The 22906-nt window shown below is 39.6% G+C and overlaps 1 protein-coding gene across 3 annotated transcripts in view; it reads left to right on the top strand.

The window, feature by feature from the left end:
* klhdc8a (kelch domain containing 8A) overlaps positions 1-18997 on the top strand; it is a 38342-nt gene extending 19345 nt beyond the window's left edge. For 2 of the 3 annotated variants that reach the window (XM_044349731.1, XM_044349732.1), the window contains exons 3-9: positions 962-1148; positions 2860-3070; positions 5215-5379; positions 5700-5918; positions 13924-14025; positions 14491-14639; positions 17716-18997. In XM_044349731.1, coding sequence (XP_044205666.1) covers positions 984-1148; positions 2860-3070; positions 5215-5379; positions 5700-5918; positions 13924-14025; positions 14491-14639; positions 17716-17769 — 1065 coding nt within the window. In that variant the 5' untranslated portion in view covers positions 962-983 and the 3' untranslated portion in view covers positions 17770-18997. The remainder of the gene's footprint in view (positions 1-961; positions 1149-2859; positions 3071-5214; positions 5380-5699; positions 5919-13923; positions 14026-14490; positions 14640-17715) is intronic. The other variant, XM_044349733.1, reaches the window with a different exon arrangement.
* The last annotated feature ends 3909 nt before the right edge of the window (positions 18998-22906 follow it).

The raw sequence follows: 22906 nt of genomic DNA, 5'->3' as shown, positions 1-22906 counted from the left end.
ACTGGAATATCTTTGTATGATTTACAGTTAAAAACTACTGATCTTACACTGGCCCTTTACTCAGCCCCTCAGTTCAGCTTCTTTAGTCTCCTTAAGATCCCCCTCTCGATGAGTCCATTCTGTTCTGATTGGTCTTCTCTAATACGTGTTAGAGTCATCTGACCCGAAATATGAGAGCGGACGATGCAAACAACACATGGAAAAACATTGGCAACAACCTTAGAAACAAATGCTATGGAACAAACAGATGTTTGTGGGCGTGCACAAACAATCTGACATCAGGTGGATGGGGAAGTAACTTTGCAAACGGAGAGTTCAGAGCAGACTGATCACTGGGCTTTTGACTTGAAGGCAGCATTTTACATATGTTCACCACCTAACATAGACATCTGACATCATAAAGATATGTAAATGACAGAAAATCACATTAAGCACGTCATGTCCTCTTTAAGTACAAGTACCTCGAAACTGCATTTAAGCACAGTACTTAAGTAAATGTACTGAGTGAGTTTGCACCACTGATGATGAGATGTTTCTAATGACAGACTCTTCATCTTCATCTTAATCTTTGCTTTTCTGTGTTCACATCTTACAGGATACTGTAAATGTCCACTCAACAGAAAATGCGCACACTGCTCTTCACTGAAGTTCTTCCAATTTATTTCACTTTCTACTGCTCTGCTCTCAGTATATTGCAGCTCTAAATCCATTTTCACCTCATATCTTCTCCAGGGCCCAGCCCACTATCCACAGGGGAGGAGAGTTCAGCCTGGCCTTCAACTAATCCGACACTCCCACCCCTTACCTCCGCTTCACCTTTCCAATTAAGAACCTCCCCCTCACCCTGGGGCCTTGTCCTCACTCTCCTAGCTCTCCCACATCTCTTCAGTTTTTAGCTTCCCCTAATCAATCCACCCCCAAAACCTTCCTGATTGTGGGCCTCCTTCCTGTTCCTTCTCAGTCTCCCCTGAGGTGCCGAGGCCATGGCGGTACCTTCAGCCCAGGAGTTTCACTGGCAGAGCCTGGCACGACTGCCCAGTGGCCGTGTCTACCACACTCTGACTGAGGTGGGGGGGCAGATGTACATGCTGGGGGGCTGTGACGCTGCAGGGAGGCCCTGCCCCAGCCTGGAGCTCTACTCCCCTGAGGTATGAGATAAATGCCATTCGGACACTGTATCTGATGTTTAATTTTTACACCAAGTAAGGATACAACTGGTAGTGGTGATGTCAGTCAACAATATTATGGTAAAACAATAAGGGCACTATTTTCTTGAAATAAGGTGCTTGCGGCTATGACCAACAATTTGTTGCAATTTTCCTGACCATCAGTGACCAGGCTCAGCCAGGCATGTAGGTCTACTCAGTTTAGGAAGGAACGTGCACAGTACAGGACCTCCGACTGTCGGAGGCTATTTTACACACTGATTATATGGAAACACCCGTCAATGCACAGAACTGACTACTGCGAGTATTTTGAGACGTGACTGTAAGTAGCAAAAACTGAAAAGTCATGATCCTTATGACATGACAGAAAAAACTGACTGATCCTGAAGATTTAAATAATTAATGAAGTTTCCTCTGCTGTGTCATCCACATGTTAACTGATGCACAGCCCCTCTCTCATATCAGAGACTGTAGATGAGACACGTGGATCATGACTACAGCTGTTTAATAAACATGGAAAAGATCCGATATTCTGCAAGTTGTTGTGGGAAACTCATCCACCAGAGCATATTTCTGAACTCCGGGTCACTAGATTATGTTCATGTGGATGATATTATTGGTAAGAATCTTCCTTAAAAACAAACTTGTGTTTTGATGCTCATGTCAATCTGCAGTAGATGAAAGAACATGTAGCAAACTGAAAGGAGCAAAACTTAACATAAATGAAAGGAGTTCTGTGATTTTGGAGACGTCTGTGTGCCTCTGCCAGCTGAAGCCATGAAAATTGCCCTGCGTCTGCGTGTGTGATAAGAGGTGCTCTGAGCAGGTTTTATCGCAAATGCAATTTCATGCCAAAATGACCCCCAGAATTGCACTGCATCATCTGCATAAACACAGCCTGAGCTGCGCCTCTCCTCCCACGTCAGTGCAGGGGCGTTTTTGTTTGGTGCCCGGAAATGACCAAACAGACACAGACGCAAAAAAAAAATAGACTTGCGCCCGAGGAATACTGCACAAAGACTGCGCTAGCTTTGTGAAAATAGAGCCCTAAAAGTTTGAACTAACAAACATTCAGACATATGCTCAAATGAAATGACACATTTTCACAAGGCACTGAATACACTTGAAAGGGGGAAAATGAAACTAGAATATTAGACTTATAATTTTCTTGGCAAATCAACAGCAAAGTAGTACATGCAGCTGTATTTCAATTTCCACTGTGCAAATGTTTCAGGGTTTATTTAAACATTAATGAGATCTAAGCCCCCTGAAGACACTGTCACAAATCAATGGATTTAAATTAGAAATAAACTAGCTTTCAATATAAAGCAAATCCTGGCACAGAAGAGGTGCACCAAGTAAGAAAAGAAAAACTTAGAAAAACTTCTACCTTTTTAAAGCACAGAAAACTTCAGTGGCTGCTGCTGCTGAGAATGAGTATTAATAGTAATGATTGTAATAATTAATTATTTGTAATGATTATGATGATAATGAAACATCTGTTCTGCCCTGTTTGCCATCAACATATTAAGTGTGTCACAGATGAACCAGGGAACATGTACTTGGCAGTATGACCTCATTCAAGTTAGTTGAATCATACAAGTGAAAATTAACCAGCAGACTTGTCCTTCGTGGTCGGTGGGTTTGTATGTAACTGCTCTGCCCGACTGAAGCTGCTCGTCCCTGTTCGCAGGGGGACCGGTGGATGAGCTTGGCCCCCATGCCCACACCTCGTGCTGGAGCAGCTGTAGCAGTGCTCGGAAAGCAGATCCTGGTGGTGGGGGGAGTGGGAGAGGACCAGAGTCCCCTGAAGGTGGTGGAGATGTACAACACAGAAGAAGGGAGGTGGAGGAAGAGGAGCGCTCTGCGGGAGGCCCTGATGGGTGTATTTATCACTGTGAAAGGTATGGACTGAGTCATGATGATTTAGGGGATGCATATAGTAGGTCATATATATATTATTTATGATATACTCTGTTGGTAGCCAACGCAGAATAAGCAGTAGTGGAAGAAGTATTCAGATCCTTTACTTAAGTAAATACAGCAATGTAGAAATACTCCATATATTACAAGTCCTGCTTGAAAAATCTTACTTAAGTAAAAGTACATAAGTATTAAAAGCTTGATATAGTTCAAGTATTGCAGTAAAAGTAGTGGTTTGGTCTGACTGATATATTATTATATATGACATCATTAGATTATTAATACTGAAGCATCAGTGTTAGAGCAGCATGTTACTGTTACTCAAGTAAAGTACAAGTACTTCAAAATTGTACTTAAGTGCAATACTTGAGTAAATGTATAAATCTTCTAAATGTGCTAGAGCAGCATGTACTCAAAGGAAAATCAAGCTGTGCACAGATGGATGTCAATCAAACTGCTACTTTGGAAGCATACTGAAGTCTACATTTGGAAACCTCACATAGAGAAATGCTTCATGAAAAAGGTTTTACAGTTAGATTCAGTGTAAAAGGCTCTTTTCTTTGAGGGAGCTCTTAAAGAATCTATCTGAGCAGCAACAAGGAGTCCTCTGGGAGAGTTAATCCCCCCCCCCTTAAAGACACACACACACATGAACGTTAAATCTTAGTTAAATCAACAATAGCAAAAACAAGGAGGAGGAGGCTGAGGCGGTGGAGAGAGCTGCGGCAGCTATCGGTGTTGTATATTCAAACAGAGAGACACACTGATTCCTCTTGCTATCGGTATCAATGTGCATTTTATGGTGCATTCATGTCTTATGGGAAAAAATGATTTAAGTTTTGTAATGGAACATACTCTCTACCTCAGGCTTCAATATGTTAACTTTGTTTTGTTCTCCAGACTTTCATCAGAAGTTAATGATTCAAATGATGAACGATGTCCTGATGTCATATAACATTAACCAAACTAACTACATATACCACAACTTGTATGTAATTATTGATAATTGGATCTTATTTTTATTATTGAAATTGTAGTGCTCACTTTGCTTTAAAACAGATTAAAAAACAACTCTACAATACGCTCTATTCATTTGAACCAAGAACCACATAGTTTCTCCAATATGAGGGAATAGCAGTAATATTTTCACACTCACTTCTTAAGATCAGTCCAACAGTCAATACAAATAAAAAAGCCTTTTCAAAGAGCGTCTCTTCAACCGCGGTGAGTTTGTGTTCAGTCTAGCAGGGCATCTGTCAGTGTCTGCTAGAACACAGATAGATGTTGTATACACGCAGACTTATTTGCTGCGTATAGGTTCATTGTGCTGCTCTCTCCATCTCCCTGACCAATCTTCGATCCTTGGCCCTTTGCTCACAGTCCCCCCCCCTCCCAAAAAACTCATCCCAACTAGCTGAAAAAGAGACAAATAGTCTGACAAAATGATCGATAGAGCCAAATTAAAACAAATATGGTATTTTTAAAAGGATAGTCAGTCACCCAATTGACTAAATGATGTCATTTTTATGGATATTTGAAGAATCATTATTTTTCAGATATTAGATAATGAACTTCAGGTAATGAGTTTTACTTCTACGCCAAAATGAATACAAAGTGTTTTGGAAACTTTTTTTTAGTAGCATGGATGCACTGAGGTCGGATTTAACTGGAAGTAAATGGCAGGTAAATTGAGAAGCTAGAAAAATAAATGAGATATATAAATAAATAAATAAACATGTAGATTGTTTCCTTGCAGCTCTTTTTCTCTTCATTCTGATAATTAATGCTATATTTTCTCTTGCTTCAGCACCCTCACGCACCTCCATTCTTATGCTAGAGGTGTTATGCCAAAGTGCCAGACATGGACTTGTGCATTTTTATTCTGCTGCTGTACTCCCCAAGCTTCCCGTGTCTGTCACAGTCTCCTGCCTCGTCACAAGCTAACTTCTTAAAGATCTTTTCATAAAGTGATCTTTATCGAGCAGGTTGTTATTGTTATTTGGTGTAGCACCATTTTCAAAGACAAATGTATCTACCCTCTCAGCTTCAACCTTGCTCATGTGACACATGATAATATGCTTACAAGCATTCAGATGGAAACTTTGACATGTGTGTGTGTGTGTAGATGGCCGGGCTCTAGCTGTGGGGGGAATGGGTGCTGACCTGCTCCCTCGCAGCATCCTGCAGCAGTACGACCTTCGGAAGGACGTGTGGGCGCTACTTCCTCCCATGCCGACCCCCCGGTATGATGCCAACATACATCTGCTAGCCAACAAGCTCTACGTGGCAGGTACAAACTGGTGTGGGTGTGTTCGCTGTACTTTTTTTTTTTTTTTAAACAATATTTTATTAAGAGTTTACACACATACAGGAAAAGAAATGAAAAAAGGAAAGAAAAGAGGAAAATAAAAGCCCTGTAAAATGCTCATGCACATAAAGAAAACAGAATATAAAAAGGTTTGACACAAACGGGTAGTTAAAGGTTTACTATGCAGGATTTGTTGGAACATTCTTGTGTTCATAGTACTTAATTGAAACGATTTCTCACTGTTTCAATATGAGCTGAGTAAAGATTATATCAAGCAGTGATGTATTTACACAATCTTTTAGGTGGCCGTCAGTGTAAGCGACCGGTGAAAGCCTTCGAAGTTTACGACTCAGAGACACGCTCTTGGACTACGCTACCCATGATGCCATGTAAACGTTCATATGGGGGAGTGATATGGGACACAGCTGGGAGGCTGTGTCTGCTGGGAGGACTGCGGCAGGGAGGAGGACACCAGAGCTCCAAGTTCACCAAGAACGTCAACATTTTTGACACCAACCAAGGTACAAAAACATACTGTGCACATTTACTTATAGAGGTTTCCATTTCTTTTAAAAAAGTTTTTTAAAAGTAAGATAAAAGTTCTATATTTTCACTATAAACTATAATGATCTTCCAGTGACACATCTCACCTTTTCAGCACCGCTTGTTTCGCCATTATTCACAAATAAGAACACATACACATGCACACACACACAACACAACTCTAAAGTTTTGAAAGATGTCAGATATGTCAGGATTAATCACACTGTAATGTGTATAAAACAATCCAGCCGGAACTGCAGATACAACAAATGTCATCATGAGTTTGAATATTTCACTCAGTATATGCAGGATGTAGGAGAGTTGGAATGATTATAAAATATCAAGTAGGGTTGAGGGCTTTGAGGGCACTGTATGCATAATGTTGCTCTGTGGCCTGCTATAAATATTCAGTTTTGTTAACTTGTTGGAAAGATATAGCTGGCATATTCTGGAATAGCTTTTAAAGTAATAGTTGAGCATTTTGGGATATATGCATAATGCTTTCTTTCTGAGAGAGGGATGAGGAGACTGTAGAGCTGGAGTCAGCACATGATTAGCCTGGAAGACTGGCTAAAGACTGGAGGAAGAGGAGTATAGAAGGCCTGGCTCTCAGAAAAAAGTGAAAGTTAAAAATACACCAACCAACACATCCATAGCTGTCTACTGTAGATCATGTATCTTGTTTGCTTAACTCCCATAAGAAACAGACAGACATGCTGTTTATCCATCCGCTCAATACTTGTCTGCAGTGTCTGCAGCTCAAGTGTGTGCAGGTTTGGTTCTGGTCTCTGTACAGATGTGATGGTACCAAACCTGGTGATGTCACTATGAAAACAAGAATCTGGAAAGCCTCACACAGTCTATGCACCCGTCTGTCATTCACCAAGCACGTAGCTCCCTATAAAATCACAAATTGTCATTTTTACATACAGTACTGTGCAAAAGTTTTAGGCACTAAAAGTAAAGTGAGAATTCTTACAAAAAAATGCTATAAATTGTTTTAATTTATCAATTAACTTCCTACAAAGTCGAGTAAACAGCAGAAACCTAAATGAAATCAATATTTGCTGTGAGCAGCTTTGCCTTTAAAACAGCAGCAGTTCTCCTCGGTTCACTTTAACACAGTTTTTCATGGTAACTTGCAGGTTGTAGGTTGTTGTAACCATCCTGGAGAAAGAATGTTCTTCTGTGGATTTATTCATTTAGGCCATCTCAGGTGCTTCTTCACGTAATCCCAGATTGACTCCATGATGGGGGGCCAAACCATACCATCTGTTGCAGGACTCATCATTCTTCTTGTTGCTGAAAACAGTTCTTTATGACTCTAGCTGTATGCTTGGGGTCATTGTCATGTCATGAATAAATTTGGGACCGATCAGACACCTCCCTGATTGTATTGCATAATGGATGAGAATCTAAACATCTAGGGTGCCTAAAACTTTTGCGCAGTGCTGTATGTAAACAAGCGAGATACACAAAGTTAAACATTTATAGCATTTATTCAGGCTGGCTGTTTCCCCTCTAGTTCCCCTCCAGCAGCCTCCAGTCTTTATGCTAAGCTTGGCTAAATATCTAGCTCCATACATAATGCACAGACAGAGTGATACAAGGAGATTGATGCCAATCTTATAAAGAAAGCAAGTCAGCACATTTCCTAAACATTTGAAGTATTCCTTTAGCAATTCTCTAAACAATAAGAGACCTGTCTATCAAGTCTGTAGTCTAGAAAAAATGAAAATTATTATGCTAGAGCAAGAGATTTTCCTTTGACAACATACCACACAGGCACTTTGTTTTTGGTATCAGCAAATGTCTCATCATCTTCTTGTCACTGACAGCATGCATCTTCATTTTGACTTCACTGTCACACAAAGCAGCCATTAACATCAACCTCACAGTGGAAAGAAATACTTTTCTACTGCAATAGGCTCGTTCCTCTCTTCATTCTGTGCACATTCTGTGTCCCACAACACAGCGAAATGACTTATCCCTCTATCCGGCAAAGACACCCCAGAGTAACAGGTGAACAAATTGAGGAGGGACCAGAAGGAGAAACGGGAGAGCAAAAATCGATAAGTCATTTTAGACAGCCGGGTATGCGGTCACACATCGGGATCGGTCGAATGAAAGCCAAATAAAGCAGAACACGGGAGTGATAATGTTAATGTATGATAATAGGGGGAGAAAGTTTGCCTTGTGTGTAAGAGAGAGAGAAAGAAGGGGAGAAAGGCCTTCCAACACACATAAACACAGCCACTTATATACTGATGCACATGCACACATGTACGGGGGAGGCAGCCGTAACCCGTTCCTCCAATCTAATTTTGGTGGAGATGAGACGTGAGATGAGCTGCGGAGGGAGGGCTGTGGATGAGAAGCGCTTTAAATTACAAGATCCAGAAACAGATTGCTTTATTATCTATCTTCAGCAATATCTCTCCGCACACACACACACACACACACACACATACACACACATGTGGTCATGCAATCTGCTGTCACACAGTGATATTCTATTACTGTTCCATTCCATATCGCCAGTATTAAGATGCACGCCTGTTAGGTAATGTCTCTGCGAGAGTTTCAGTATTGTATGCACGCCAGCAGGCAAGCCGCAGCAAGCACAACCGAAAACACAAAGACTGGAGTTGTGAAAGATAATAAACACGTAGAATGAAAAACTGTGGCTTTTGAGAATCATTTGAAAGGGTCAGTTCACCCAAATTATATAAAAAAAACAACATTTTTGTCTGTTCGCTCTTGTGGTATCTAGTCATGCGGGTAATTTTAGTTTTATTTGCTCAGATTTTGAGGTATTCATCTCCAAAATTTCCACCTCTATCACAATACAGTGATCACCACAAACAAAATAACATTCACCTCCATTATGTTGAGGTGAAAGCAGATACCTCAGGTATCTCATAACCTGGGCAAACGCCGCTAGCAGAGTTAGCCTGTTTCCACCACAGCATCTTTTCCAGTGGTCCTGAAACTATTTTAAGAACTCACAAGCCTTACCTGAGTTTCAATCAAAGGAACCAGGGTCTAAATTCAGTTCAAGGCCCCAAAATAGGCTCCTGCTCTAGAGGTAGTACTTTCTAATGGTCCATGAACTGTTGTTGCTGAGTTTGCAGTGCTGAATGTCACTCATTGATCAAACACAAACCTTGAGGTTGATGCAACTAGTGCAGAGTTCAAATCAAACAGTAGGGAAGCAATGGGTTCCATTAAAATCTAAATTAGAATGAGGGACGGACATTTCTTGTGGTGTTCATTGAATGTAGTTTGACTTCCTAACATGTCTAAAAGGCAAGATAAAGAGAGAGAGAGTGTGTGAATCGAGGGAGAGTTCTTTGAACGCCCCCACTCCTCCATCTCGTAAATAATATGATGAAAATGCATGATAATAGTAGTAGTACAAGAAAGCTGAAATGGAATGTAAATCAGCACATTATTCATGCACTAACCCTGTAATCAGGTTTAGTTTTTTGACCTGATATCGTAAATACATAAATTAAACTATGTTTCTAGAGTTTCATACACTTGAGTAATACCAGCAGTCTTCCTGTCAGGCTGCATACAGCCTCAACAACCTCTACCAAAAAGAAAGAGCTCCCTCTATGTTGCCTAAGAGGCAAAATCATTCACTTGCATACTGTACATTTTACCCTCGTCTCTTCTCAGCATAGATTTCAGCAGCTGGACAGTCAGGAAACTGTTTATACTGAGATCCTGGTTTTGCTCCTGAGGTTTCTTAGTACCTGGAACTATTTCCAGATCAAAAATTTTTGTGCTTTGGGGCGAACAGGCCTTTTAAAAATTTCTATTTCAGTTGCTCTTCTCAACTAGAGTAGTGAATTCTGGTGTGTACAACAAAGAAAGACTTTCATCAGCCCCTCTTGCCTGAACAAAAAGAACTCTGGCAACAGTAACAATAACCACAAATGATGCAGTCCCCCTGAGGCCAAAATGTATTCCCATGTTGTCTTTATTTCATTTATATCCTGCTTGAGATGAGAGTAAAATTACCCAAAATGCAAAAGCAGAAATGCGAGTAGAGCAAATGTGCGTCCTTGGGCCAATATGTAATGATTAAAAAATGCTAGAACATAATGGATCTCGTTCAAAGGGCTCATCTGAAGGTGGTCATCAGTGTCTAAGATTTCACACGTGACAGACAGACAGAATCCATCAAAGGCCGAGAGCCAATCACCATCCTTTTTCTAGTTTTTATCATGAGAGACAATTACAGAGGAGTGCTGTGGACAAAATTACCACCAGACAGACTACAAAGCCCAGCCATCAGAGAATCGCCTCATCTCCCTCATTCTATTGTCACTCGCTCTCTCTGACTATATTCTCTATCTCTGTATTTTTCTCTGTCTCTCTGTCTTGTTATTCTCCTCAGCTTCTCCCTCCAGAGTAGAATAATGTATGCTGGTGTTTTCCCTGCATCCTACAAAGAAAATCTTGGAGCGAACACTTGTGTAATCCCTCCAAATCAAATAGGAATCAGGCCTGCAGTCGCAACTTGGTCTCAGAGGACTGGACCATAAGTCTGTAGTGTGATGTGTTGACACAACTGTAATTTAAAGAAGAAAATCCAGCCTGTAACATAGGGGCACTGTTTAAAAAAAAAAAAAAGAGCTGTTGTTGTTGTTGCATCTTGTATTCTGCATCCATCTTGTTGACTGGTGGGTAGGTATAATAGAAGTTAGAACACAATGTTTTGGTGTATTTCCCTCAGATTCAAGGAGAAGTAGTTTATTTCTAGAGCCACCATTTTGTATAAATGTCAGCAGTTATTTACTGGTAAATCCATTACAGAAAAGAAAGGTTTTCACTTTTCTGCACCACTAGTAGCCTCAATAGACCAGAATGTAGCCACAAATTTGCATGCAATTCTCTGACTGCATGTTAAAAGAAAACACCTGAATGTAATAAGTTCAGGTGCTGATTGCATTAGCTGTTCATAAGTTCAAATTTTGTCTAATTGAAATGTTTTCAAAGTGGACATTTATGCATCACTGAATAAATACAGCCTGCATCACACAAACAAGTTACATAGATGTTTAAATTAAATATATATTAAGACCCAGCAACTGCTCACTGGTTGCATTGCTGACCAAACCAAATGACAAAACTAGCTTGTTCATATGTTAGCCACTTAAAATGGAATATGGTCAACACTTAAACAGAAATTACATGTAAAATCCTAAAAACACCTTGCCAGTAACGTGAGACTAAATTACCAAATAATGTTGATTAGGTAGCATAATCTCTTTCCCTAAAACTGTCATATTACAGCTTGTTATTCTAATGGATGTATTAAGAAAAACTAGATACGGTGTTCCAAGATGACATCCCATTCATTAGTATGGAAGTTGCTAATCGGGTACATACACTGAAAAAACATTTCAGGCTTCTATGTTTTTGGAGGGAAAGAGGCTGACTTCCTGTTGGCTCCCTGCACACATGGCATAAAATAATTTAATGATACAGCTATTTCCAAAAACTTGCCAGATTTAATTGGACCAAACGGATCAAACTGTATGTGTCATATCACTAGGCCCTGCAGAGGTTGTGCTGTCATAAATCTACTGAGCCCTCTGACAGGTGACACCAGTCTCTTACTGTCAATTGTAATAACTTTGGTGATTTTTCATCTAGCGCCACCATCAGGTCAAAATTTCAGTATTACCAGTGCTTTATTTTATAACTAAAATGCCTGCAAAACTAACAACATTCCCATCAGCCTCAGCTGTACTTTGTGTTTACAGCTAATTAGCAAATGTTAGCATGCTAACATGCTAAACTGAGATGGAAAAACATGGTAAATATTACATAAGGAGAGAACAGAGCAGAGTGGAAGCTGTGATCTGCACTCTGTTCTCCTCAGTGTAACTTAACCAGGCTGGAAAGGAGGACACATTTCCTCATCACACACTGCTGCAACATGTAGGAAGGCTCACCATCTGGCTACTTATCTCTCTTACCTCTATTTGTTTCTCTCGACCTTGTCGTCTCTGCCTCCTATTTAAAAGAGAGATAGAGGATAGAGGAGAAAGAGAAAAAGCAAGGCAAAAGGGGTAAGAAGGAGAAGACAGTAAGAGCAAGAGAATGAGAGAGAGAAGGCAAAAAAGAGAAAAACAAGTTAAAGATGATAGAGAGATCCAGACAAAGAAAGAGAAGATAGACAAAGATAAGGAGCAAGATAATGTTCTTGTACTTTCACTCTCTGGTTCTTTCCAGTACTCTCTCACTCCCTCACTCCCTGATGAAGTTATCTTTCTTCCTCTGTCACGATTCTCTCTAGTCTGGGTTTCCTTCTGACAAACAAGACTTGGCAGCAACAAAACCTGGAAGTAGAAATAAAAACTTGTACAGAATCTGTTGGGGAAAGAGAAACATGGTTTTGATGGCTATGTTTTCATTTCCTACACTCTCAAGTACACCCTTTATCATCTGGAGTGCTTCAGCTTTGAGTGTTGTGGAACCTCTACACAGACCGCAACAGTATTGGAGAAAACGTCGTTGTGAATCTTAAAGGCGCAATGTGTAGAATTTAGTGGCAGCTAGTGGAACCGACTTGGCAGGAATGGAATATAATTTTCATAAGAATGTGTTAATTAGTGTATAATCAGCTGAAAATAAGAATCGTTGTGTTTTTGTTACCTTAGAATGAGTCCTTTATATCTACATAGGGAGCGGGTCCTCTTTCACAGAGGCCGCCATGTTGCACCGCTATGTTTCTACAGTAGCCCAGAACAGACAAACCAAACACTGGCTGTAGAGAGGGCTTTTTGCATTTTTTGCGAGTTTCACGGCCACCGTAGGTTCTCCTACACGCTTGGAAGTGGAGCGGGAGGGGAATTCAGTTTGTTGCAACCTCACTGCTAGATGTCTCTAAATTCTACTCACTGGTCTTTTAAATGTCAGGTAATGAAGGAGATCCAATTAAAATTGTAATGTCTTCTACACCTGCAGCTCCAAAGACCCTATTGCTGATGCTCCTCGCTGTCTGCTGAAAAGATTTGACTTCCAACTCTGTGTGCAGCAGAGCAAGCACAAAGATGTCCCCAGGCGGCATGTATACCCATTCCAAACTGAAATGGATTTGTTAAAATACACACAATAACCCCAGAAGAACCTCATTTTTTAAATGTATCCATTTCCATGGCAAATAACTCCGAGAATGTAGAGTTTACTGTTGCAGATGTGACAAAAACAAGATTTAAAAACTGTGACCGTCGGATACTGGAGGAGGCTTGAGCAAGGATACACGAGGCCAGCAGCCTTCACTGATGTCTTTTAGTGGGTCGAAGCAAGCCTTCATTGGAAATCTGTTTGTGATTGGATGTCACACCACAGCTTATTGGAGTGGTCTGATTCTACATCACTGCAGTTTTATACTGGAACAAATAACAAAACCTAATCAAGTGTATCACTCCAAAGTTTAAACGTTTACTTGACTTTCTTCATTCATCTTTAGATTGCAGGTAAAAAGCTGAATTTTCCACCTCATAACCATGACTCACTCCATCTCACACTAAATAGAAAACACTTCCAGAAATAGAGTTGTCCATATCGGTCTCCCAATATTCACCAGTTAAAAGTTCAACCTTGAAAATAGTGTCACTAACAAGCAACATTATCCCCGCTTTCTCACTCTAGTAGTAGTCTGACACTAACCTTCCTTTCCCCTCTCTATCTCTATTAGTCTCTGCTTGTTTTAACCTCTCTGTGTCCTTGCCACGTGTATGTGTGTGTGTGTGTGTGTGCGCGCCGTACATATCCTTGCTGCAGCTGAATTCTCCGTGACCTGTTTGTGCGGGTCACACTCAAAAAAATAAAAAGTTCAGCAGCATCCTGTCCAGCTGAAGGTGGACTACAATGCCACTGACTTCACCTCTTATAAGCTTTTACACACACACAAGCACACACATTTGCTCACTCCAGCTGTCGTCTCTTGTTCTCGTGCAGGCGCCTGGCTGAAGTCAGAGGAGACGGTGGCGATGAAAACAAAGAGAGCGGACTTCGTCGCTGCTTTCCTGCGAGGCCGCATGGTAGTAGCGGGGGGGCTTGGTAAGAGAGACGAGCAGGAAAACTAAAAGTTATTTTAGCTGCATTCATGTATGATTCATGTCAAGACTAACTGATAGATTAAAGCACATACTCAGAAGCCCTCACATGGCTTGTTTGAAGCTGCCAAGACTTCATAGCTGAAAGTTTCTGTGAACCTTGGTTGCTTCTGATCACCTTTTCATATTTGACAGATATGAACAAAATGAATAACAAACTAGTTTCACACAATAATTAATAAAACGTTGGAATGTCAACAACGGAGGAACAAATCCAGTGAGAAAGTAACTATAAAATGAATGAATGAATGAAAATTGTTTGTTTCATTGATATGATCAAATGCACCTACAGGTTTGATGATGATGACCGTGTGGATGATGTCAAAATGTAGGAAGTCTGAAATATGACATCCACCTGAGAAACATCCTGTGTCTGATATGTCTGATATCTGTGTGTGTGTGTCTCTAGGTCATGAGCCCTCGGCTCTGGACACAGTGGAGGCCTTTCATCCTCAGAGGAAGAAGTGGGAGAGGTTGGCTCCCATGACCTTCCCCCGATGCTCCGCCTCCTCCATCGTTATCAGAGACCGCCTCCTGGTGGTGGGAGGAGTCAACCAGGTAAACTAGTGCTCATTTTAAAGGGTGATGCTGGTGATTTTCTATATTTTTCTAATTGTCAACAAATCTCTAGCGAAGCACTGTAAACAGAACAGTTCTTGTGCATGCTCAGAGGCGTCCGCCTCACACAGAACTACTCTCCAGAGGCTGAAAACATGATCGTCGAAGTGTTTGTAATAGTTTTTTGACAACAACTGAGGTCTACAGCGCAGAGGAAGACATATCAGGCTTTGGATACACACATAATACTTGTAAGTATGATGAGTTCATTGTTGGTTTGGCTCCAAACATGAGATTTGTTGAGAATTAGAAATATATAGAAAAAAAATCCAGCCTTTTCCTCTAAACAGCACTTAATTACATCACCTCATCAGCTGAATGAGTAAGACATCTCATCAGTGTCATTAGCATTTTAAAGAGTGTGGAGTGCGTTGCTTATGTATGGTCTTGCTCTTAATGTGAAGTGCACTCAACTGGGAGTGTGACTCCATGGGGAATGACTCTCCATTAAGAAGAAGGGCCAGTGAGAAGTCCTAGCTGTCTGTCCATCAGGTTCACACATACACTCATCTGTTGCTACATTTCACATTTCACATGACAGTGTCGGATAGTAATGTGCTGCTTTTCACGGTAATTAACAGATTCATGTATTATTTTTTAAATGTATGTATAAAAATTACCAAAAATACCACTCGACTATCATTAATGTGCCGCTTCTTAAGAGCCGACAAGCTGCACTTACACTTGTAAGTGCAGCTTACAAGCTGTTTTTTTCAAGCATTTTACAAAGAAATGTGAAAAAAAGGGGAAAAAATCTGTAATCGGTGTGGTGCAACCGCATGAAAATCTACTGACAGCAGTAGCAATAACTGGGATCAGATTCCCTGTCTGCTGAGCATAAAAGCAAGACATTGTTTTCGTTATCATCACTATTAAATATCAGATTCCATTTGAATTATCTAAAAGCTTCATCCTACCCCCACAATTAGTGTTCATCATACTGTAATTCATCATAATTAGCTGCTAGTCGTGATCATTTACAAGAGAAAAAAAAAGGAAAAAGATTTCAGTCTTCAGATGTGATGCTGTAACCCAAATAAATCAAGAAATAACATAATTACTTACATTAGAGTAATGAGTGGAATATGCACTAAAACATAGACTTTGTGTCTTTGGTGTCTTTTATGTGTAATTTCAGGGTCTCTGAGATTATAGATGTCTCAATATTGACTCCTCAAACTCTAAATCAGTCACAGTCAAGTCTCCGCTCATCACCTCTATCTGATAGATAGGGTTGATAATCAGAAAACAAGCAAATGTATAGTGCACTATACTGTATATCACTGTGGATTACAAGGAATCCATCATAATGGGAAAGAATCAATCAATCACCAAAATAAATGGATTACTATGCAGTTTCTACCAGTTTATTGTCATCTTGTATGAAGGTAATTGGATTTGATGTATAATCATTTGTACACTTAATACCTAAAGCAGTTGATATACAAAAAGCGACCTTATACAGAGCACATTAAATAAGTGACACTGTATGACAAGGTGTCCCGGCTTAAGAAAACAAGGACACACACGCAAACACAGTGTCATTAATGCAGAGCTCCTGGAAGCAGGCCCAGCCACTATCATCCAGTTACAAAGCCACAGTGTCAGCACTTTCAGACCTGCAGTGCTGGACCTGCAGCTCTAGTCCAACCTGCACCACCTGTCGGCAAGGAGAGCACCAGCAGCAGCAGTTCAGATATGTCCCATCAACAAGCAAGCATGCAGGTCGACTGAGCTCTGTGTGTTGAACGTTTGAACTACAAACTGAGATCAATGCTACATCTGTTGAAACTCATCAGACTGAGTTTGCTCAGTTGCCAAGAAACTGCCGATGTTCAAACTTTCCATGGTGCTCAGAATCAGTCTGTTGATGATGAGGACTCTGTGAAACTGTTGAAAGCTCCAGAAGAAGTGTGTAGGCGGACCATGTCGACTGTTGTTTCCAAGGTCAGGAAAGAACTGTCAAGCTCTGTGTATCTTTTGCTTAATGATAGAACACTTTGCTCTAGACAGGGTATTATTTCTACAATTGACACTTTGACGTAATTTGTCTGACAGTCGAGCGCCTGAAAGAGCATAATGTTAAAGCTCTGAAGATTTTGTATTATATAGCCCTTGAAAAATTGGTTTAAAATCTTTAGTATATATCTGTAATAGATATCATGGAAATTCAAAGAAAAACAAACATTCTTACATATTATTTAATTATTATTTATTAAGATTCCAAAGACGATGTAATCTGCTTCGTCAAGACTCTGCTGGTGTGGTTTGATCAGTTTGACAGCGGCTGGTGCACAGAAGTATGTGACATCACTGATTTCTAACTGAGCCCCACCCACGTCAGACCGATGAGAGAAGCGCAGACAAAAAAACACAAATAGAGAAACGTCTCTCGTGAAATAATCCAAACTGTTCTAATTTTGGCAGAAAAGTGTCCATTCAGAACCACATCACTCACAGAAAGAAGCTTAATGAGATCATATGTTTTTAGGGCCTTTAATATTCACTGAGGCATAACGTGACACAAGAATGTTAACCCTTGAAACACACACATAAAGACAATAAACCTGCAGCTAGCAAGGAGTGTTAAACTCATAGCTGGCAACACATGAATAAACTGATCTGAGAATGACTGAACAGCTCCCCCTTGTGGACAATCTGCAGTCTGCTAACACTGACCGACTGAGTTTGTGATTTGCAAGCTATTTCTATAAGGTGCCTCATATCCAGTAATGATCAGTATTGGACATATTCTAAATCAGGACACATCAGCGTGCATTATTATTCTCATACCACGGTCACTATGAAAGGAACGAAAAGAAGAGTGTCTTGTTTCTATGGTGATTACCTGCTCTTGTTAAAATTCAATAACTGATATTAAGTTTTAACTAACACCTGTCAGCCAATCAGAAACAAGCATTTTCATTTACTTATGGGCTTAGTATTGAATGAAATGTCATTATGAACATATTTGTAGCCTTTCACCATCCATCTTTTCTTTATTTCTCTCTCTCAGGTTCCCAGCTCGGCGCATGAGATCCTGTATGTGAAAGAAGAGGAGTATCTGTAGTCTGTAGTGACTGACACCACATGAATGCAGCAAATCAGTGATTCCGCTTCCTCTTTTTCTGTACAACCCTCCTGAATCAGATGGTAGTGCAATACATAAGCAGCATCAAAAACACTGAGTGAAATGGAAGTGCAAGTCCGACTCTCTAATGTAATGTAACAGATAACACTGCCCCCTGCTGGGCTGTGATGACTTTGAGACCCCCACATGTAAGCACACACATGCACAATGGAGGAGCTGGCTCTTTCTTTATACCGACTTCTGTTTCTTGAGAATTTTTAGTATGTAAGACTTCTGCGTTGTACGTTGTAGTGCATACTTGGGGAGAAGAAATATTTTGTAGCTTATACGTCTAGTATTGTAGACAGAGAAATATATGGAGGATTTACAGTATTTTATAGCATATATGTATTTCATTTTGTTTGGTTTGGTGTTTTTTGTGTGCTGCTTGCTAACAACTGAGCATTTGTACTGCAGATAGTGTGATTTACACATAAGATTTTAAGTCAGTTCCATGATGTGACTGCAATATTTGTATATTATTTAATATCATTTAGAAAAAAAGTACTAGAAACTGGGTAACGTTTGGTGAATAAACTGTACTGTAAAAAAAATTTGCAGTAAAGCGATTAACACTGATGGAGTTTATTTCACCATCGATCATTTGTAGTAGCTCTAGTAAGTACACTGAATGCTGTACTATCACTCATCTGTGCTGTAACAGTTCCCATGTGTGGGTATGATCATGATTTTATTATTGCATCTATGAAAAGAAATGACAATATGTTGTTTGTTTGTGATTACCAGACTGATGTAGGCAAAGAAAATGATCTTGTTTGACTGATTGTACATTTTATTCCTGCAGCAATACATTTTCTGTCTTTTCAGTGTTTCATTTATTGCAACATGTGCTGTGCAGTAATAATGACCATTTATTAACACTTCACTCAGGTTTGTGATGTTACAGATTTGTTTTTGTGACTTTCTACTGACCTGTATTATGTTTGCTGTCATTATAGCCAAAGCCAAACTCTTGTCTGTTTGGCTGAGACTGTTGTGTAAGAGACGAATAAGAAATATGTTATTGTGCTGAAAAATCATTTCTGAAGATTTGATTTCATCCTACAATATGACCCATCTCTGTTCTGTCCCACACCCAATTATGTCATGTAATATTGAGGATATGAGTAGTCATGTTCAGTGGAATAAATGGGATCTGTAGTTTGTATTGCACTTGTTTACCACTAGATGGGAGTGATTACATTGCACGAGAGAGCTGGTGAGGTTTTCACTGACTCATGGCACAATTTTAACTTCTCAGTATGTGAATCAGTACAAATTGACAGGATATTGTTACATAAGCAGATATGTTTTCTAGGTGAGTGGATTTTCTTTATATTAATGACACACTTTCTTAAGCTAAATAGGTTAAGAAAGTCGTAAGCTTAAAACAAATCATAAATATTGAATGTACATTATGATAAGCAATACTGTAATAGGGTGAGAGAGGAAAAAGGATAAATGAGTATTTTCTGAAAATGGAATATTTGGCCATTTAAGTGGCCATAATGATTATTGCTAACAGGATATCATTGTTGACTCTTCTTATTTTAATACCATGACGTACTGTAGATGGGTTTCCCAGCTGCGTCATCGTGAGATGCTCACGGGGGGTCGAAAACAAACAGTGACTGTGAGCCAGCGAGGAGATCAACATGAGGTGGTGTTTTTCTTGTTACTTTTCTGTGTTCCTTCAGTTAGATGTTCTCTTCACTTTGCAGAATGATGTATGTGCAGAGAATTTGTTTTCACATTCATCTGCTGAAGAAGGAAAGTTTCTCTGTGCTCACCTCAAATCTGACTTCAAGACTAAAACCTATGAGCATGATTTCTGACATCACATCTAGTTCAGAAGCCAATCATGGTCCATTATGCAACTTGAAAGAAACTCGAAGCTTCCAGTGCACATACAATGAGACATTATAGTGAAGTAGGAGAGATTTGCATTGTCATAGATTCTGGATTTTTCACTGAGGGAGAAGGAGAAGATCTTAACGAGCTAATCTAACTTTTTTGTGGAACAACCACATTATTTTTCAAAGATGAGTATTTTATATCATGTCTGGAAGGAAACTATACGAATCTCAAAAGTAATGCGTGGGAAATATTCAATATCCCAAGAAGGAAAACTCCCTCTAAGTTTGGAGTGCATAATTAGCTAGTAGCTATCAGGTCAGAGCCATTGATTCAAATAAGGCAGTGGATAGTTTTGCACAGAAACTGATGAGAGAGAAACACTAGTTTTAAAGTAAGGCAGGTCGGGATCCATTCAAACTGGTATGTAGAGTCCTTCAGTTCCCCTGAGACCCTTTTCACAGGTTATTTCTCTCTACCTGTAGAGCTAACATAGCGTAGTAGCTAACCAACGAGCTTAGTTGGCATTATTACTGCTACTAGCTGCCATTTCTAGCTGCCAATTCACTGGAATTAAATGTGCCAGGTTAGCTGTCTAGAGCTGACAGATGTCTACTGTATCAACGTGTGGCAGTAAAGAAAGTTCTAGTGCCACACACAAATTTACCTCTAAAAAGTAATTTTACTGGTTTCCAGCAACTTGGTCCAGAAAAGAAAATATCAAACTATCATAACAGGCTACCCCTCTGCAGAGCAAACAACCTCAGCTGCTTGTAAATGGAAATCTCTATATAGGACAAGCACTTTATTTTGAAATTTGAGATTTACAAATTGCTATGTCATGTCTTTTTCAGTGATAGAAAGCTCCGTAATGCTTATTCACTGCTCACTCTACATCTACCATGATTTCCTTTTTCTGCTGCCAACTATGGATTTAAGTTTGTGCAGCTATTCTTGTTAGGACATTGCATTGACTTCCAATCATTGTGGAAAGCCAAACCTTAACCCCTAACTCCAACTCTAACCCTAACCTTAACCATAACCAATTTATGCCTAACCCTAACATTAACCAGACCTTAGATATGATGTTTTGCCTCATTAGGACCAGGCTTTGGTTCCCATGAGGACTACTGGATCGTACAAGGTCGGTGTTTATACCGGAAAAGGTCCCAAAGAGGTAACACACACACACACACACACACACACACACACACACACCCATTTTAGGCATCATCCAGTCTAAAATGGGTTGATTGCATTCAAGTGAGGCTGGCTGCGTGTTTGTGAGCGCTCTCTCTGGCTGCTGTATTCCTCTCTGTGTTTTTTCCACATTAAGTCGGTCAAACTAATTGCCCCGGCAACGCAGCAGAGGGAGACTCAGAGGGGGACTGTTATTGGCCTGAACTGGTGACTCTCACTTAACCTTTCCAGGTACCGAGAAGATAAACTTAGAGTAAATGACCATGACACACAGAAAATAAATTCATCTCTTATGTGTCTTTGTGGAAAAAATGGATGTGTCACTCCAAAATGAAATGCCAGTTGAGGGAATCAGGTTATGCTGTTAATGTTTAAAGTTAAACAGCTTCATATCACCTGAGCATCTTTTATGCAGGGTGGAATTTAAAAGAATGAATCACACGGCACATGGATAATAATATATCTTTTCTGGTTGTCTGCCAATGGGTCATATTTGATCTGAACACAAGGTTTCCAAACCAACTGTTGCATAAGTTGTGGGAACATTAGTATTTGTACAGTCAAATGCTGCTTTAGCAGGAAAGTACAAAAGTGCATGTGTGTGTGTGTGTTTGTTTCAGAAGATGTGTGGATGGTAGCAGGTGTAAGGACAATAGTCTGGTCAAAGTACAGCACATGCTGAATGCTGGAATCTAACTTGTCATTCCCTGCATTTGACTTATAATAATAATTTAAGCAAAATGATATTTTAAAATACAAAAGTAAATCCAGAAAAATACCATATTAGTGCAATGATGTGTGTTAGATATGAAATATTTTACATATTCTGTAATGTTTCATAAAATAATTTTGTAATGTTGCCGAATGTAAATGTTAACATACAGTGTTTGGAACAATCCACAAATGAAAAACAAGTCTCTCTGGTTTTATAACAGTAATGAGTAGCCTAGATACTCGAATGCACACACATATACACAAAGATAAATAAATAATGGTCACATGGAAGCACACACCCATGCTCAACAGCAGCTAAAAGCCACCCCTTCATCAGCCCTCACTTATTGATATGATTGAAAGGTCGTTCTGATGTTTTTGTATGTTTACATTACTGCCAGCCATGTCTGTCTCACGTTATGCTAGTGGTAGAAAGTAACTAAGTATATTTAAGTCCTGTATTTAAGTACAATTTTGAGGTACTTGCACTGTATTTGAGTATTTCCATGTGATGATACTATATACTTCCACTCCACTACATTTCAGAGGAATATTGTACTTTCTACTCCACTACATTTATTTGACAGCTTTAGTTACTTTTCAGATGAAGATTTGACACAATGGATAATATAACAAGCTTTTAAAATACAACACATTGTTAAAGATGAAACCAGTGGTTTCCAACCTTTTTGGCTTTTGACGTCTTACAAAAAGCAGTGTGTAGTCGGGCTCACATTTCACATGTCTATGAGTTGTTAACAGCTCCACCAAATAGTGATTTTTCCCTCTAAACTTCTCACATGCTTTCATTTCAATAAATGTTCAAATGATCCAATATTTCACCAAAAATCAAAGATTAGAGAAAAAGTCCAAAAACTGAAAACAGATTTGTGTATCAGAACTTTGTTTTTTATTCTTTCCTCTCCCATTAATCATCTCACGACCCCTCAGATTTATCTGACCCTTTGGAGGGCCCCGACCCCTAGATTGGGAACCACTGGACTAAACTAGCTAACTATATATAAAGTAGTTGAAACTGGCTCCACCTCCAGCAGCTACAACAGTAACATGCTGCTCTAACACTGATGCTTCACTATTAATAATCTAATGATGTCATATATAATAATATATCAGTCAGAGGGAACAAACCACTACTTTTACTGTTGATAATACTTATGTACTTTTACTTAAGTAGGATTTTTCATGCAGGAGTTTTACTTGTAATGGAGTATTTTTACATTACTGTATTGGTACTTTTACTTAAGTGAATTATCTGAATACTTCTTCAACTTCTCGCTTATGTTCTGTC

The sequence above is a fragment of the Thunnus albacares genome, chromosome 4, assembly GCF_914725855.1.
Source record: "Thunnus albacares chromosome 4, fThuAlb1.1, whole genome shotgun sequence".
Taxonomy (NCBI): Eukaryota; Metazoa; Chordata; class Actinopteri; order Scombriformes; family Scombridae; genus Thunnus; species Thunnus albacares.
This window is presented reverse-complemented; position numbering and strand designations above follow the sequence as displayed.